The 20419-nt window shown below is 32.7% G+C and overlaps 1 protein-coding gene across 1 annotated transcript in view; it reads right to left on the reverse strand.

The window, feature by feature from the left end:
• Positions 1–20419, reverse strand: part of LOC128209944 (cadherin EGF LAG seven-pass G-type receptor 2-like) — a 29700-nt gene extending 9281 nt beyond the window's left edge. The window contains exons 1-8 of the mRNA XM_052914219.1: positions 20288–20419; positions 19335–19403; positions 9761–9940; positions 2351–2405; positions 2043–2209; positions 1703–1885; positions 1314–1450; positions 885–1071 (exon numbers count right to left, since the gene is read on the reverse strand). Of these exons, the coding sequence (XP_052770179.1) occupies positions 885–1071; positions 1314–1450; positions 1703–1885; positions 2043–2209; positions 2351–2405; positions 9761–9940; positions 19335–19403; positions 20288–20366 (1057 nt within the window). The 5' untranslated portion in view covers positions 20367–20419. The remainder of the gene's footprint in view (positions 1–884; positions 1072–1313; positions 1451–1702; positions 1886–2042; positions 2210–2350; positions 2406–9760; positions 9941–19334; positions 19404–20287) is intronic.

Below are 20419 nucleotides of genomic sequence, written 5' to 3' on the forward strand. Positions count from 1 at the left end.
GCTCATTTGATCGCGTTCAAATATTTGAAACGCAAACGGAACTTTGAATTTAGCAACGGGTGGCAGATTTAATCTTTTCAATATACTTAATGCAAGTTCTCTTCAATATTCAATATACGAAATCACTCAGTTATGAAACGGCTCCCAGTTTTTTCGGTAGATCTCTGGCATCCAGATAAGCAGTACCTTACATTTCTGATGCAATATATAGGAGGTTTGCATTTTGAGCATAGAAGGAGAAGAAGAACTTTCATTCAGAGTAACGTTATCACACAAATTAAATATTTAAATCATTGCGATATAACTTATGATTTAACACGCTAGCATGACTTTTTGTCAAATATATAATAACATCATATTCTGCCATTTTATACATTTTACAGTACTATTGTAAGTAACAAAGTTATGATAAGAAATACATGTGACAGTGATATATCGCTCTATGGAATAGATGGCTTAAAGCTGCACTCTCACAGATTGAACGTTTTGACAACTTTTTTATTTTTTGTCTTGAAACGATCAAATATTTGCGTAAATATATGCACACCAGTGATAAAAAACTGCTGACAAAAGATCAGATCCCAGCTTTACATATTTCCGTCCCAAAATTGATGTTTTATGCATTTTTCTTAAACCGTTAGTAACGGTTTAAGCCATAAAACATTAAATTTGGAATAGAAATATGAAGATCAGCGATCTGATCTTTTGTCAGCAGTCTTTCATCACTGGTTAGCAGATATTTACGCAATTTTTTCTAATTCCAAGACAAAAATATAAAAGTTGGAAAAACGGTAAATCTGTGAGAGCGCAGCTTTAAAATTCAAGGACTAAAACAATACACAATACTTGCAGTTTAATTTACGATTTGTGTTGTCCGCTCTTACCTGCATTATTATTAGTTCCAGAGAGAAACCTTGAAAAAAAGAATTCGGGCGTGGTGCTTGGACTGACTGTTATCGTTCCAGTGACGTCATCGATGGTGTCTGAGCATGTGTACGTCATCACTTGTCTCTCTGAGCCAACTGTCTCTGATTCTGTCTGGCCGGGTACCAGTCCAGTCAGAGTCGGAGGCTAAAAGGGAAGGCTTATCGTAAAATTCATCCATCAGGGTATGGGAAATCCGTTATTAAGAACAAATTTTAATACAAAGATATATCCTCTTTTTTAAAATGTTCGAGTATTTATATTAAATGTATAACATATGATTGTATTTACCTTTGTTTTGAATGTTTGAAGGTCATTGATAAAGATATAAGAATGCAAATTACATCGCTTACATAATTGATGAATGTCCCGATTTAAAAGACACCTACCAGATTAATAATTGTTACAGGCATGGTTGTGGTGGCGGTGCTCCCACACGAATCCGTGGCGGTGAAGGTCAATGTCTGGGTAGTTCCTGACACATCGTTGATCGGGTAGTTCGCATCAGCAGTTAACGTCACGGAAGCTAGAAAAAAATAATTACGTATTTTTCAAAATATACATTTTTATATCACTGATTGCAAATTTGATTTTCACATGTACTTTTGGAATATATAAGAAACAGTTATTAACAGTAAAGGGCGTTCTATATCTCAAAGCATATATATATATATATATATAGCAATGAAACATTGAAAATAAATGCAAACGCATGCTTTTGTTCGTACTTGATGTATTGTTATAGCTATGAGAACAGTTAATAGTATCCACAAGTAACCTGTTCCATCCCCGTTATTAACCATTGCAAAGTAATTATTTGCCGCCATGGTGATAGTGATGGTGTCTGCAACGTCTAAATCCGTGAACGTCACTGTACCGACGCTTGCACTGGCCGCCGTCGTGTCGGGGATGTTTTGGTTTCCGGCGTCGTACGTAACCGGTTGAGCTACTGTAGCATTTGCTGAAGGTGACACCAATGCTTTGTAACGTTATTATACAGCATATTTTTATATACCAGGGTAAAATTTAAATTTAATGTTGCATCGGAAAAAAGAACGTAATTTAATGATTAACGTATTCCATTCCAACGAACATATTTTATATCCGATGTGACTTACGGACGTTTTGCTGCACATTTATTTGAAAACGCTCGTTTGTTACAGTTCCCCCACCGGAGAAGACTTGAGTATCTCCAACGTTGTTGGTTGGGGCTGATGTGATATAGATCGTGTCCGGAGCGCCACCGTCGTTCTTAGAAGGGACCATGTCCGTCGACGACGTGTACCTGAAATAGTTGACGTTCGATCAGCGCTCAGCTTTTTGTTGAAGTAATATATAAGGTAATTAAAGAGCACTGACATAAAAAAATACTAGAATTTTATAACAGATAATTTCCATGAACACCAAAGCAATCAACTCAACATACCATCCGATGCAGTCATTCTGGTCGACTTGAAATACTGCCGGCACTGATTGATCACCTTAACGAAGAAATAATATATATAATGAACACGGGAAAATAACTTTACATAATAACAGTGACTGAAAATAGTGTAAAATGATGATTTGTGACGTCTTCCTGCTGAACGTGTTCTGTTCATGTATACAGATATACAAACACATATATACGAGGGGTTTCAATGTAACCACGGCAATTTTCATCACAGTAACTTGGTATTTGGACTGCATTTTTGGCCAGTCGAGCTACCTGATTCGAGCTATTGGTCCCTAGGGTGATCTCTTGGACTGAGAATCATAAAAAAAATGTGTTTTAGTACTCTATAATACACATAATAATAATAATAATAATAATAATAATATCTTTATTTTAAGAAGGTGACATATTAAGATCATGTACAAAACTACAGAATCTTATTTTCGATATGGCCCTCTGAAACAGAATGAAAATATGGCAAATAATCATAAGACAAACATGAAGACGATGCTAACAACGATGACGATGATGATGATGATTATAAGTATGCTGTTGATGCTGACGATAATGATGCATATGATGACATGATGATGATGTTGAATCAATATTAGACAGATACTCTCAGTTAAATATAATTATGAATAAAACATCACAATTTGTATAATCACAAGTTTCCTATGAGGTACTGTTTGACCTTTATTTTATACGTATTAAAGTTTTTTGATTCTCGTATTTCCAAAGGTATATTATTCCAAACAATTCTGCTGTAATATGTAAACGATGCTTTCATATAATTAGTACGAGGTCTAGTTTGCAAAACAATATCTTTGTGTGCCATTGATCTTAGCATATATACATTATTGTGTGAAACTGTTACTAATTCTGACATATATGATGGAGCCATGCTATTCAACGTCTTGTAAACTAATACTGCTGCGTGGTATTTACATCTATCCGAGAAGTTTAGCCATTTTAGTTCTTTAAATAGATTTGTTGATGAATCTCGTTTAGATTTACCAAGTATGATTTTTGCAATTCGTTTTTGTAAGTTATTTATTTTATTCACATATGAATTGGTTCCCTTGCCCCAGACCAAGCAGCCGTAATCAAAATTTGGCAGAATATATGCATTGTAAAACATTCGTTTTGTATCAGGTGTGAGGAAATATATTATATTTTTTAGAAGTGCAATTTTCTTATTCAGATTTTTACAAACATAATCGATTTGCACATGCCAGTTTAGTGTATTATCTATATACAACCCTAATAACTTTTGCACAACAACATTAACTATTTGAACATCATTAATACAAAGTTCAAGATTCCCAGTGTTTTTTAATGTATTTGCAGACCCTATTAACATGCATTTAGTCTTGGAAGGATGCAATGACATATTATTTAGTTGACACCACTTATTAACATAATTTAAATGATGTTGTAATTTATTTTGAATATCCGTCAACTGATATCCAGATTCATAAAGTGTTGAGTCATCTGCATATAGATCTATATTTAATGTTGGATGCATAACTGCAATATCATTTATGTATAAAATAAAAAGCAAGGGTCCCAGTATGGAACCCTGGGGTACCCCAGATGTAACAGTGAGTTTTTGCGATTTAATTTTGCCAATCTTTACAATTTGGTTTCTATTTTCAAGATATGATTTAAACAAATTCAATGCTATTTCAGAAAAATGATACAGTTTCAATTTATAAAGAAGAATTTCATGATCAACTAAATCGAAAGCTTTTCTCAAATCCAAAAATATCGCACCAACTAGTTTACCACTGTCAACATCTTTAAGCCAAGTATCTATAAGTCTTATTAGAGCAGTGTTACATGAATGGTGTTTTCTAAATCCAGATTGTGTTTTGTGTATGACATCGGTTTTCTCAAAGTACAACTGTACCTGTGTCGCTATATGCCTTTCAAAGATTTTTGATTTAGTTGGGAGTATTGAAATGGGGCGGTAATTATTGGGGTCCTCTTTGTTGCCCGACTTGAAAATTGGTATTACTCGTGCTTCTTTCAGTTTATCAGGGAAAACTCCATGCGCTATACTACTGTTGATAATTGATGCTATACAAGGTGTAATAGTATCACCACATTGCTTCAAAATTTTGGGGCCTACTCCATCTATGCCTGTGGCCTTTCCAACATTTAATTTATCAATAATAGTATGGACTTCATAAGGGGTAATATGTTTAATCTCAAACCAATTTGTACCTAGTTTTGTATCTAGAATATGTTTTAAGTTTCTAAAATTTGTATTCAAAAACTTTGTTTTATTTATAATGTTTGAAATGCTTACAAAATGACTGTTTAATTCGTTTACAATATTTGACGGATCTTCAACCGGAAATTCATTAAATGTCATTTTATGAGGTAATGCTGTCACAGTTGATTGATTCAAATGTGAAATATCTTTTAGATTTTTCCATAAATATGTCGGATTTTTATTGTCTTTTATTGCATTGTTGAAAAAATTCTTTTTACTTTTCTTTATCATAGAAGTTACTTTATTTCTAAGTATTTTATACTGGTCTATGTTGCCAGTTTTTCGGCATTTATCCCTGTGATTTATTATAGATATAATTTCCTCAGTAAACCAATCAGGCTGATTCTCGCGTTTCACACGTTTATCTTTGACTGGGGCATGTTTAGATAAAATGCCATTTAGAATTTCATAAAATCTTTTCAGTGCATCATTGGAATTTGACAATGAGTCTATTTCATCCAGTCCTGAAAACATCAATTCTGCCTGAAAAGCTTCTTTTTCAAATTTCTTAAAAGATCTATATTGTATAACTGTATGGCTATTAGGGGCCAATTTTGGTAATTTGTCTGTAATAGAATGTGTGAAACAAACGGGAAAGTGGTCACTTAGTGATAAGTGAGACACACACCATTTAGTTACATGATTACTCATATTCGTATATAAATGATCTATTATAGTAGAGTTATTTTTTGAAATTCTTGTTGGTGATTTGATTAATTGTTCCAAGCCATACTTCGTGGTAAGATCTGCCCATTTAGTGTTGTTATATTTGCCACTTTCCGGCGAATAATTGATATTAAAATCTCCAATTAAATGAAACCCAATATTAGAACTATCAGCTATTTCTAACTGCTTATCATATAAGTCAATCCATTTTTGTTGGGAGTTCGGAGGTCGATAAATGAAATTGATTAAGAACGATTTGCAATATAGACCATTAATTTCAAGCCAAATCGATTCAATGTCATTTACCTCGAGATCTAGACGTCTACGGTACTGTATATTATTGTTCACGTAAACAAGAATACCCCCTCCCTTTTTATGTTCTCGGTCTTTCCTTTCAAACGTGTAATTCTTAACTTGCAGCATATTGTCATTGATATCTGCGTGTAAAAAAGTTTCACATAAACCTAATATATTTGGCGAATACGATTGACAAAGGTGGTATTTAATTTCCTCAAGTTTCGGAAGCAAATGACATACGTTTAAGTGTGCACACCGAACACCCTTCTTATCAAACATGAACACAGTGTCACCTTGAGAAGAGGCTGCTGGAGTATATGTGTTTCCATTTGTTTCCATATTTGTATTAATACACTGCGAATTATGACTACCGCCCAACACACTCGTGCAATTTAGTTGACAGCATTTTGGGCTTATTATGGTGCTTACGTTGTTATCGGTATCGGTAATAATTTTATCAGATTTAATATCGGTTCCTAGCGAGTTGACGTGACCGTATAACGCAACATTATTTTCGATACAATTTGTGCTAGATCTATTCTCATTTTGCCAGACGTCGTATGTTAGCTCAGAATGTATACTTTCGATGTTTTTACACGTTTCAATTTGGTCAACACACATAACTTGCCTAAAAAAACTGCATGAACATATTACCTCATTACATTCCTGGCATATATTAGCTAAATGATGATATCTATTGCAAGAACGAGTTAAATCAATAAACTAATAATCCTCTTTTAGTCGCATATTTTTACATATTAAATAGTGGATTATTTGTTTATTATGTGTATCATAGAGTACTAAAACACATTTATTATAATCCTCAGTCCAAGAGATCACCCTAGGGGCCAAATCGCTCGAATCAGGTAGCTCGACTGGCCAAAAATGCAGTAACAGTGAGTAATTCAGATTGTGTATCTCCGACTTTTACTAACTGTTTTCTGTCACTTAAGTATGACGGAAAGCTCGCCAATGCGTGATTCGAAAAATGGTACAGCTTCAATTTGTGCAAAAATAGTTCATGATCCACTAAATCAAATGCTTTCCTGAGATCAAGAAAAACAGTTCCAATGAGTTTACCACTGTCTACATCTCCAATCCACGCATCTATTAAACTAGTCAATGCGGTAATACAGGAATGGTTTTCCCTAAACTCTTGTTTATTGAATAAAATATATATTTTCTTGGAAGTAAGACTGAAGTTACTTAGCTACGTGTCTTTCAAAAATCTTAGATAAAATCATGTTTATCTATAGTTGGTGTATCAAGTATACTTGAAATGTTTATGAAATGATTATTTAATTCATTAATTATGTTTAATTTTCCGTTGATAACTTTATCATCTACAACCAATTGTGTTGGTAAGTTTATTTTATCACAGTTATTTTAATGTGTTAAACCTTTCAAATTATTCCAGATATATTTTGGGTCCAATTTATTTTCAACGGCTTTGTTGAAAAATGCTTTCTTATTTTGTTTAATTAATGCAGAGACTTATTTCTTAAAACTTTGTATCGGTCATGTTCACCATCTTGACATTTGTCTCTTTCGTAAAGAAGGTTCTTTAACTTTTCCGGATAACCAGTTTGGTTGGTAATCGCGGTTTACTCTTTATTCCTTTAGAGGGGCGTGTCTATCTAGAACATCATTTAAGAGTGAGCAAAACACATCCAGTGCATGATTTGGATTTGATATAGATTCCACAGTTTCAAGGCCCGATAACATTAATTCATTTTGCAAATCATTTTCGTTAAAATGTTTGTAACATTTGTACATATTTGACTTGTGATCAATATTTTTATAACATGTACTTTTCTTAAGACGAGTAAACCATATGGGATAGTGATCGCTTAGTGATAAGGATGTTACAAATATGTTCATTATATGACCAATACAATTTGCATAAATATGAAAATGACCAAAATGATTTTGGTAGCCGAATATAACTGAAATTTCTTTCATTGCATGTTTTGAAAGATGATCGGTTGTCGTAGTCCATTTTTAGGCGTACAAAATGTGCCGAGGTACTTATATGACGACACAATATCAAGGTATTCCCTGTACCACCATCTTTCATAATGCCACAACGTGCCCCCGTTTCGGAATACCATCACTTTTGATTTGTCCGTATTAATGTTCATACCTGTGCTGTCACAAAACCTATCGAAAAGGTGAATTTTAGCTTGTAGATTACGGGATGTATCTGCAAAACTAGCAACATCATCCGCAAACATAAACGCATACAAAATCCCAATCTCCTCCGTAACGTAGATTCCATTTGGTGAATGTTCTTTGAGTATGTTTATTAGATCATTCATTAAGACTGAAAATATTCTAGGCGACGAGATGCACACTTGTTTGGTCCATATTTCGCTGGGGAAGTTCTCAGTCAATCCACGAGAGAGTTTTATACACGATTCAAGTTGACCATACATTGATTTAAAAATATATATAAATTTTCCACAAATTCCCGCTCTGTATATGGACTGCCATAGTGTATTGTGTAAGAAACCATCAAATGCTTATAGAAAGTCGACGTAAAATACTCATCTTCTTCTTTCACCAAACCATGTTACAAAGGATGTAGATTCTACTCCTTAAAAAGATTTTGCCTCAAAACTAAGTTGAACATGAACTTTTCAAATAGCTTTAATTTTCGGCCCTCCCCACCCACTTTTGGATAATGAAAGGCCCTAAAGGAACTGTTATTCCGCCAATTTGTTATCCGGTAACTGGCAAGTGTAATCTTATAGTGTCTTACAATGTTGTTTGTTAATTGTAAATCTATAGTTAACGGATGCATTACACCATTTACTACTCTGAACTAATATATTGTTACTATTTAGTAACGTTCGCGGGTTCCTTATTCTGAATTCCAAGGTTATGGATTATGTTGTTTGTAACGATTGCAAATAAATCAAGGTAATAATGTATTAACTCGATATTTCCATGACAACAGTAACTGCCCTTTGTCAAAATTTGTATGCTTAACTCAACGTTTATGCATAATATTAATTAATGTTTACTCGACCGAAGTACTGCCTTTTAGGATTAGGAATTCTGAGAACCACTGCTATTGGCTGATAAATCCCTTATGACTTTTCGATTGGTCAGAATTCCTTATTCCTAAACCCTTTTTATCCGTTTATCAAATATCTTTGAATATTCGTGTTACATGCTACATCTGAACACATATCAACTGTTATAAGAGCAAAACTTTTACGCAGCAAAATATTTAAAAATGAGCTGCCGTATGATAATAATGTAATAAGTGGCCAAAATAGGACAACGATATTAGGTACACGATTAAACCAATTGCAAATAAACCATGATATATTGGCGGTATATTTCACTGCTGGCGGTATATTTCACTGTTGGTGGTATATTTCACTGCTGGCGGTATATTTCACTGCTGGCGGTATATTTCACTGTTGGTGGTATATTTCACTGTTGGCGGTATATTTCACTGTAAAATGTGCATTCTTCGTACAATTCGAAATGTAAGTGTGGATATTTTTTACAAAACCCCATGCAAATTTGTCAGAAAACACAAACAAAGTGATAACTTATTCAGCGTTAACGATCCTTGACAATATAACGCAAATTACATTTGATACAAATGTTACCATGTTTACATTTTAAATTATTGGCAATGTTAGTTAAATACCATTTGAAAACAGATCGTGAACATTTTGTGACTGAGTTTTCGACGATCTATGAAAGCAGGCATCAGTAAGAGTCTGGTAACTTCGTAGTAGGGTCAATCGTTTGTCAGAAGACACTTTAGGCAAATGTTGTGACTATCGGTCTCTAAAAATGCTACAGTCGAACCCCGTTGGCTCGAACTCCCAAGGACCGGCGGAATAACCTCGAGCCTCGGAAAATTCGAGCCAAGCGGCATTGTTTACCATCAATATAATGAAATCGGTCCTTTACATCTAGTTCGAGCCAACGAGGAATTCGAGCTAAGCGAGTTCGAGCCAACGGGGTTCGACTGTATTTTGCCATTTCTGAGTTGAAATGCCACTGATTTGCTCCATTATTCATAATGTGTGGCTGCAATTCTCTGACGATACATCGTTCAACTATTTATATAATCAGCGTACTAGCGAATGAGTTGCTTTAAGTTTAATCACTGAAACATCCAGTTATCTTACCTGTAGCACCTGCTGTGTGGGTGACACTACCAACGAGCTTATACGTGTTCCCGCCCATGGGCCTCCAGACCTGCAGAACTATGGTTCCTGTAGCTTGTGCGTAGTATTCGAATCTTGTGATGCTTCCGCAACAATCAAATGCGAATCTTCCGGATGTGGCACACACCAGGTACGCATAACCTGAAAGCATAACATTAAACACTTTGACGACCATGTTTTAACGTAATAGATATATGACGTGAATAAAAAGCTTAGTGATTAGAATGGGCTGAGTGAAGGTAGGGAGCGTGGCCTTCATAATCATTAAGATATTACTGCAGGTAATGTTACTGACTTAGAATACAACCTAATTGGCTGACACATTGTCAACGCAAAGATAACGCACCGAATGTGTATCAAAGTCAAAGTCAAACACCGTGTATTCACTCATACCATACACACGGCAAATAAGGTCATATACAAAACATATATACATGGCGGCAGACACATTGTTAATTTCAAACTACAATTCATATGATACCTAATACGAGTATCGGAGAGTCATTCACATGAAATCAGAAAACATAATTGGCAAATCACAATGAATAAGGTTGTATCAATAGTATAAATAATACCTTTACATCACTTGTACATAATAAAAAGATTCTCTAATAATTGTAGCCAATTTCAACATGCGTTTGAAAAAATGATATATTTAAACAAATTTGGCGATCGAAATTCTGTAACAGAAGAGGAAGTCATACGAAAACCCCTTAATATGAGAAAACCTATCCGAAACAAAATGATAGGAAATCAAAGGGTCTTCAATTCAATATTTTATTTTTCTGACATGAGACATGTAAATAATACATCACAGCTTGTTTCTAACTAACATTGTATTACGACAATGTGACAATATTAATGTTTTACTTAATTATATTAATTTAAACTACAGCACATTTCATATATATATGTTTGTGAAAAATCTGCAAATCGACAATAACTAACATATAACTACAGTTAGTGTAACTAGGTATTTATATATGTAATACATGCATTCAAAAAATCAAAATAATGAAAATTTACATGTACTTCACTATGTATAACTATCAATTCACTATATTGCATATAGTTGCTTAATTTTGGAAAGAATAAAATAACAAATCTATATAGATTTATCTGTGTTTGCTTATTGCTTGTATTCATTAGTTTCTCTAATTTAAATGTATTGGGGTGTCTATAAAAGTAAGGTTTTAGAAACTGTTTTCTTTCATCGTCTAAGTATTGACATTCAAACAAATAATGAAATTCGTCTCCTAGTTTGTCATTGCAATGAGTACATAATCGTTCGTTTAGTGGTATTCTACGCCAATTGCCTATTTTAATAGGCATTCTATGATTTCTTGTTCTAAATTTGATGAATGAAAATAACTGTTTATTTGGAAATACTTTTCAAAACCAAAGTCCTTTTTAAAAATTCTATAAAATATACTGTTGCTTGCATTTTCTATATTCGACAACCAATCATTTAAAAATAAATCGATTAGCTTTTGCTTTACATTGTTTTTTAACCACTTGCGATTTATTACTTCTTGATTAAGCCATAGGTTATTCAGGCCAAGTTTGATGAAAATTGTTTAAATGAAATATATCCAGAGATATTTTTTCTTTGTTATTCTGTCATCTAATGGAAGTGCATAGTTATATATAACTTTATATATCAGTGATGAGAGTTTTTCTTGTCTAGTATTGTATGGTGTATGTAATCTTCCTTATTTCTTTAATCTATATCGATTGATAAAGGTTTCATGCCTGTTTCGCCATAGACCATGTAGCTTGGTGTTGATCGATTCAATTTGAGAACATATTTCAAGTATTTAAGTTGAACCCTTGCCAGTATGCTATTGTTACCAAATCCCCAAATTTCTGCACCATACAACAAAATAGGTTTAATTGTTTTATCAAAAAGTTCTACTCGTAGGTCAACAGGTAATGATAGGCGATTTGAGTTTTTATTAGACTATACATTGCACGTGATGCATGAGAAGCAATATGTTTTTTGCAGCTAGGAAATGAACCGGTTCTACTAAAATAAATCCCGAGATACTTGTATTCGTTTACTACATCTAAGTTGTTATTTTTGAATTTAAAATCATAGGGCCGTTGTCGGCCTTTACCAAAAACAACTATATTTGATTTTGTGGTATTGACTGTTAGTTTCCATAGATCACAATAATTGAAATATGTGTTAATAGCATTTTGTAGTCCTATTTCTGTCTCTGACATAATAATTGTGTGATCAGCATATAATAAAATAAATAATTTGGGTAAAATAGGAGTGCAAGTCATTTAAAAACAGCGAGAAAAAAGGAGCGGGATACATTTTCGCCTAGGCGGACGACAATATTACTTGGAAAGAAGTTTGAGTATTCTGAATCTTTAGTAACACACGATTTAATGTTGTTATATATGTTCTGTATAAGTTGCAGACACTTTCCATTGATATTTGTAATAATTAGTTTTTGCCGTAAGTGGCATAAGCCTGAACGCCATACAGTGTCAAATGCTTGCTTTAAGTCTATAAATGCTCAAAACAGTTTCTTTTTTCTGTTATTCAAATACAATATTAAATGGTTTAGTTTGACGATATTTGTGTACCTTTATTAAAAAAGCGAGAAGCTTGCAAAATAAAGTATCAAGTCAAAATGTTAATAAATGTTTCTTTGATGTTGAATGTAAAGATAAAAAAAAACATTTTTATAGATACTTGAATACTTATTGAAATGTCCCAAATACAGAAAATAGAAAAGCTATGGTCCAAGCTAGAAGCGATTACAAAAATACTGTCAGAAAGAAGAAATTTATATATGATAGTAACCAGACAAAAAAGTTAGAACGTACTAAGTTGTCAAATGCTAAAGCCTATTGGAGACTGTTAAAAGGAAAAGTTAGTAAGCAGTTCTCTTCAAAATTGTCAGTCAATGATTTTTTGGCATATTTTCAAGCTATTAATGACCCAGACTCTGTGTTTTTTCAACCAGATGAAGATGTGTTATATTTTAATGAAAGATATTTAGATGGTGAAATGCAGATAATGTTTGATGAGCTAAACATACCATTTTCATGTGAGGAGATTGTTAAGGCTTGTAAGAAGCTGAACTGTGGTAAGTCAGCTGGACCAGACTTAGTGCTAAATGAATTGAATAATAAATGATAGATTAAGTTCTTGGGCTGAAACATATCATGTATATATAGAGGCACAATCTGGCTTCAGAAAGCAGATGGAAACGGTAGACAATATATTTGTGTTACATGGTATCATTGAGCATTTGTTAAACAATAAGAGAAAATTATTTGCAACCTTTATTGATTTTACCAAGGCGTTTGATTATATAGTGAGGGATAACATGTGATTTAAACTTATAAAGCTTGGTGTTAGAGGAAAAATATTAGATATAGTTAAGTCAATGTATGAAAATGTTAGATCTAGGGTCAGATATAAAAATGAATTAAGTGATGACTTTCCTTGTGTGCTCGGTGTTAGGCAGGGTGAATCATTATCACCGTTTTTATTTTGTATGTATCTAAATGATATAGAAGAACACTTTATGTTTCATGGTTTTGAAGGGGTTGATTTAGATATGTTAAAAATGTTCCTGTTGCTATATGCTGATGATATTGTTATTTTATCAGAATCTGAAAGTGGGTTACAAAATGGATTAGTACTGCTAGAAGATTATTGTAACAGGTGGAAACTTAGTGTTAATTTAAATAAAACAAAGGTGATGATATTTAAAAAGGTGGCAATGTTAGAAGAAATATTAAATTTATGTACAAAGGACAAGAACTAGAGATTTTAAAAAAGTTTACTTATCTAGGCATTGTATTTACACCTGGTGGTTCATTCAGTACAACGTTTGAAACCTTGTCAGGGCAAGCTATGAAGGCATTATATAAGCTTAATTCAGATCTTAAGTTTCCTGGTATATCAATAAGCCACTATTTGTCATTATTTGATAAACTTATATACCCAGTGTTGAATTATGGCTGTGAAGTCTGGGGGTTAAACGATAGCGTAAAGATAGAACGAGTTCATTTGAAGTTTTGTAAAGAGATTCTAGGTGTAAGAACCCAAACTCAGAACAATTTTGTTTATGGAGAACTTGGAAGAACACCATTCGTCACTAAAAGAGTTGTAAGCGTTATAAAGTACTGGTTAAATTTTTTGCATTGTGATGATATCAAATATGTAAGAGCAGTTTATAAAATATTGTATAGAGACTTAGAGAGACTGCCTAATTGTAAATCATGGGCAAAGAGCGTTAGAGATATTTTACAAACATTAGGATTTAACGAAGTTTGGTTATTTCAAACTGTTGGTGACGTTGATAAATTTATATATGAATTAAAGCAGCGACTGCAAGATGTTTATGTACAAAACTGGTTTGCAGAAATTAATAACTCATCCAGAGCAAAATCATATGTGCTGTTTGCAGATTTTAAGTTACAATCTTATTTGTGTGATGTAAATATTGTACAATTTCGGAAAGCCCTTACGAGGTTAAGACTCTCATCACATAGACTAGAAATCGAGGCCGGTAGATGGCATAAACCTGAATCTATACCTGTTAGTGAACGAAAATGTCAAATTTGTAATATCCTCGAAGATGAGTTTCATTTTCTGTTAGAATGTACATTGTATAATGATTTAAGAAAACAATACATCAGTAAATATTATTGGAAAAGACCAAATGTACTGAAATTTGTGGAACTTATTGCTAGTGATAGGAAAGCTACATGTAGAAAATTATCGATGTATGTACATAAAGCTTTTGAATTAAGAAATACTTTTGTTTATATCTAACATATCTAACATATGGAATAAGTTTATATCTGTATAACAGCCACTGTCTCCTCACTGCGATAATATTATAGTATTATATATATATAGTAGTTTGAATTATATAATAATACAGTGTTATATATATATATATTAAAGTTTTAAATATATAATAATATAGTGTTAGTTATTGTAAAAAAATAAATAAAAAATAATGTATCTATGAAATTGTATTTGACCGCGGATCTATGAATTGTCATGATATATGTATATATGCAAAATTCTTGTATGCTCATGGGCATATGGCCTTTATGCATTTGAAATAAACTATGAAACTATGAAACTATAAACATGTTGTCCGTCGTTAAATATCCTTTTCTGAACCGGCTTGACTGCCATCAATAAGGTATTTAGATTCAACGTATTTATCGAGGCGATTATTTATTATACAAGTAAACAATTTACCAAGGCAACTTAATAATGTTATCGGTCTATAATTTTCCGGACGGCTAGGATCGCCTTTATTTTTATAAATAGGGTTAATAACACCGGTCGTCCAACACTGTGGAAGAACTCCTTTGTCTAAGATTAAATTGAATAAAATTACATAAATATTTTTGAATATATGAAACGTACTTTTTATATGCTCACTTTAAAAATGATCGATGTAACACGCCTTATTGTTTTTGAGTGTTTTTACTGCTTTTTCAATCTCTTCGACGGTTATTTTTGCATTATTTTCTTCGTTTATGTCATTATTGTGTTCGTTTTCTATATCAGCTATGTCTACATCTGGAGAAAAATTTACTTCTTTGAAGAAATTGTGCAAATCGTCTAAGCTAGCTTCATTTTTACTTATCTTTTTATTACTTAAACACTTCCAGTGTTAACGCGGGTCTTTGATTTTTAAGTTTTATCAATATTTTTGTTTTTATCTTTATTTTTGAATTTATTCATCGTTGATTTATAAAATTTGCTTTTAGTTTTTAGATTTGCCTTATTCTGTATATTTTTACGAACTTTGTATATATTTTAAGCCCGGTGAAAGTCTCTGCGTGCTTGTTTACATTTTGTTCCAAACCATTTTGTCACGATATTATGTTCATGATCTTTCAATTTATTACAACTATTTGAATTTGAATTTGTAAGACCAAATGCACTTTCGCACGAGTTTTTGAATACATTATTTAATGAGTCGACAATGCTATCTGCTATTTCTTTAGTAAAAATATTTGATTCGGGGCATGTTTTGAGACGTTCGTGGATAGACGATACTTTTTGTTGATCAATACTTTTAATGAATCTATTTCTCTGTATATTATTCCATAAGATAAGTTTATCTCCCTTGTTGAAAATGTTATGCATGTTATCCTGCATTTCGAAGTTGTATGTCAAACTAACAGAGTTGTGTGCATCGGATAAAATTGGGCAAAAATCATTGACTTTAAGACAGTTTATATACTTAAATAAGCTTGATGTACATATAAAATAATCAACCTTTACAGGTGGGGTTTCTTGTTTTATCACCATGTGTTCGTTCATTCAAAGTATAAAAATTATTTTGGGGAAGGAATTCGATAAGCCTACTTCCATACTTATTACTGGATTTGTCACTATTATTGCGTTTGATAGATACATTTTCCGAGTTTTAAAACATTCTAAGTTCACCTAGAAACTCATCGTTAACTACTTCAAAGTGTTGCCTTTCAGCAAATTCTTTATCTACAAAAGTTAAATCACCAAAACACTTAGTTCTGGTATTAAAATCTCCGAACATGCAAATATAATTGTTTTGGTGAGAAAGCGTCTCAAGATCGCTCTGTAAATTTGAAAAAGGGTCCTCTATTGAATATAACGAATTTTCAGGTGCTAAATATACTGCACCGCATAAAATATCTGTATCTGTTTTTACTAGCTCTTTACTTATGGAGAACCATAATACTAACTTACTATCAGTGTTTACAATCGTTATATATTTAGATGCATTACTTTTAACTAAAAGCGCAATACCGCCTGACTTGCGCGAATTAGTAACAATAGATATTCTATTTTTAGTGAATATATCAAACCCTTTCATTTCTATAAAATCAAAATCATCAATGTGCGTTTCTTGGAGTCCAATATTGTCATATTGGTTTACTAAATCAATGAATTCGGGGCAGTGCAGCTTAGAATTAAAACCGCACACATTTAGGGACAAAAAAGTAAATTTCTAACAGTGGTGTTTACATGTACGCTATATATATATATATATATATATATATATATATATATATATATATATATATATATATATATATATATATATCAACACTGAAATAATCAGAGGAAGCACTGTAATTTTTAGCACTTTGATCAAACGGTATCTTATTTGTTGAAATATCTTCAGTTTCATGCAACGTATGGTTTTTATCGGATAAGTGGCAGAAGGCGGGTCATTAAGTGGTATAAACAAAAAAGGTGTACAAACGACATATATAGAACATGTTGTTCTTAAGAATACAGGAAATTCGATATATTCTGAATTTGCATCGGCCTGGCCTGTAAAGCGATTATCTTTATCAATAAATTATTAATCAAATACACCTATATCAAACATTATGCCATGAAAACCTTAGGTATAAACAATGATTAGTGTTTCAAGGCACCTGATACCTAAATTGTGGACTCCTAGTACGTGTGTGTGTTATAGATATCGCTCATATATTTTAATTTTAAGAAAAATATCACAAGCAAGCAAAGCGGGCGCCGTTATGTGTTAAAAAATAAACAAAAAATGAACGAAAACAAATTTAAGTTTGACCTATTTTGTCACGTATGCGATTGTACGGAACTAATTTAAATAACATTATCTGGCAATATTTCGTGTAATTATGTTATTTTATAACCACAATATGCTTTAGCCTCGAGTTCCGACCGGAATAATGACCCACTTTTGGTACAACACATTTGTAGATGTGGGGGTTTCCATATCAAATTTTTAAAAAATTCGTCAACGTACAATGACGCGTTCTAGTCCTGGTTATGCACTTAAGACAAATGAAACCACGGCCGTTCCAGTTCAAGGTATTAGCGGGGACTTTGACTGTTGATTTAGCCAGTCCCTGGTAAAATCCACGCCCTGTGGGCACACTGCTGGAAAATCCCAGCAAAATGCCCCTGCACCCCTGAGACATGCTAGGTTAAACACATTCCCAGTTGATTTTTCGGTGAAAACAAAACCATCTCACTCACTCTGCCCTATGGGGCCACCTGAAAGGTGAAAACGCAGCCCATTTCCTTCGCCTATACCCCTATACCTGCGGGGGCCGTGGATACAATTTACTGTTGCATTACAAGTACTACACACGAATTATTTGGGGGGGGGGGGGTCATCATTTGTATTGATGCATCAGGCATCAGCGCATTCAGCTATGAAACCATATATATTGTTTGTAGTAATTTGTACTTAGCTACCATGTTAATGATACTAAAACATATTGTTGAACTATAATTACCTTGATCTATGCCTGCATCACCTTCATGTGTTGATCTTTTTACATGCTTTTGCACATATTCATACAATTGGCTTCGTTGATGAAGAAACCGTGTGCATAATTATGTGTTTATATTCAATTCAATTCTATTTCAATTTCGATTGACTTCTAATTGAAATTCTATTTGCAATGATGCAATGATATGTCACGAAATTTAATTGCATGAAAAATTTGCGTGTCATTTATTCCATGTTACTCACGGTTAATGTAATTAAATCCACATGATAATGTAAATCATTCCATGGACAGCCAACATCAATATCGGCTTTTGCTGTATAACTTCAATAGATTTTGAACTTGAATTAGTTAATGATAACTGCTTCTTTGTTTGGCTCTTCGTAAAATACAACATGGCTGCCGTTTGGTTTATTCGACCGGTGTCAGAAAGTGCATAATAAAGCTGACGTCACAGTAGTCGTCCGCGAGTAATATTTTGGAAACTTATCGGTCATGTACATATCATTTTAGCAACAAAAACTGTTAAATTTGTTGATTATTTTAAAATTCGAACATAAATACACTAAAAACGTTTGAACTGTTAATGTCTCGACGATGTATATTTGGAAATGCTTTTTCGGGCGGATTCACAAAATTGTTCGGCTTTTGATATAGTCGTGGAGTGATATATTCAATTTTATTTGTGCATGACTAGTACGTTAAATAGAAAAAAGTAAAAATAAAATAAAAAAGATCATTCAACATTCATTGATAGAAAACACTGCCGAAAAAAATAAACAAGATCAACCATAATTCATGTACACTGCGTTCATGGGTTTGAGAACTACTTGGCCTCGAACTGTCATTCTGTGATGAATTCTGCGACGTTTTCAGTCTGATCAAAAATCCATGTAGTCATTACAAAAGCGGCATAGCCGCAAAAATAGTATTTTTTCACGTTCGTTTCAGATGAAAAAATAAAAAGGTGTGAAAGTCAATAAAGCATCAACATTCTAAAATCAATTTTTAGCATATCTGTAATCAGCAAGCACTTAAATGGGAATTACTGCCGCCTTCAAACAGTCCAAAAGTTCACAGGGATTTTAACTGGATAATTGAAACCCACACTTGTGACAGATTCTACTAAAAAACACGCATGCACGCACGCGCCCGCGCACGCACGCACGCTCGCACGCACGCATACGCACCCGCGCCCGCACCCGCACGCTCGCACGCACGCACGCACGCACGCACGCACACACACATACACACCTAACATTACCTGAATTTGTGTCGATATCTTCGTTTTTCGGGTTATCTTCTCCAACTTCATTGTTGTTGGTGCACGCAGCTTAAACAAAAGTTTTTGAAACATATTAAAATAAATAAATGATATATAAAATAAATAAATAAATAAATAAATAAATAAATAAATAAATAAATAAATAAATAAATAAATAAATAAATAAATAAATAAATAAATGAATAGATAAATAAATAAATAAATAAATAAATAAATAAATAAATAAATAAATAAATAAATAAATAAATAAATAAATAAATAAATAAATAAATGATAGATAAAATAAATAAATAAATAAATAAATAAATAAATAAATAAATAAATAAATAAATAAATAATAATAAATAAATAAATTTATTAGCTCACAATTTCATTATTATATCGTATGATATTCTCTCCATTAAGTTATATTCGACAAAACAATTGTTATCACTTCAGGAGAAAAAAAACTCTTGTGAAAATAAGCTTTACCAGTTCGTTTTGTCAATTGTATACATAGAAGTGGCCGTTGACAACACATTTTAGCGTTTTTCATTAGTTAAAGACTGCTCGTACACTACCGCATCATGGTTATATACCTTTCACATAAATTTCAAAATATTTCTTTCGATGAGAAACATAGTGATTGTTCCGGACGGATAAATTTGATCATTGTTAATTAAAATTGAAGTACAATAAATCTTGTGCTATTGACCGACATCTTGCGCGTATGGTTATACCACTTTAAAATAAGTTTCATTACTGTCTGTCCAATAGATAGCGGACGGATGCACGGACTAAGGGACGGACGGACAACGCCAAACATATATCCGAAATCTTTAGAGGGGGATACAAATGCATATACAAATAACAGTCATTAATAAAACAAATATGAAATTAGCATATAAATGTCATATTATATATATCTAAAATATAGAATCAATATTAAATACCTGATAAAACAATCTCCAGTCGAAAAGTTAGAAAAAAAACCAACCACGTATTTCTCATCATGTTTGCTGTAAGATTCATATTCAAAACTGTTATTTAGATAAATTTCTGGATTTTTTTCAGATTAAAAAAAT

The sequence above is a fragment of the Mya arenaria genome, chromosome 11 (assembly GCF_026914265.1).
Source record: "Mya arenaria isolate MELC-2E11 chromosome 11, ASM2691426v1".
Lineage (NCBI taxonomy): Eukaryota > Metazoa > Mollusca > Bivalvia > Myida > Myidae > Mya > Mya arenaria.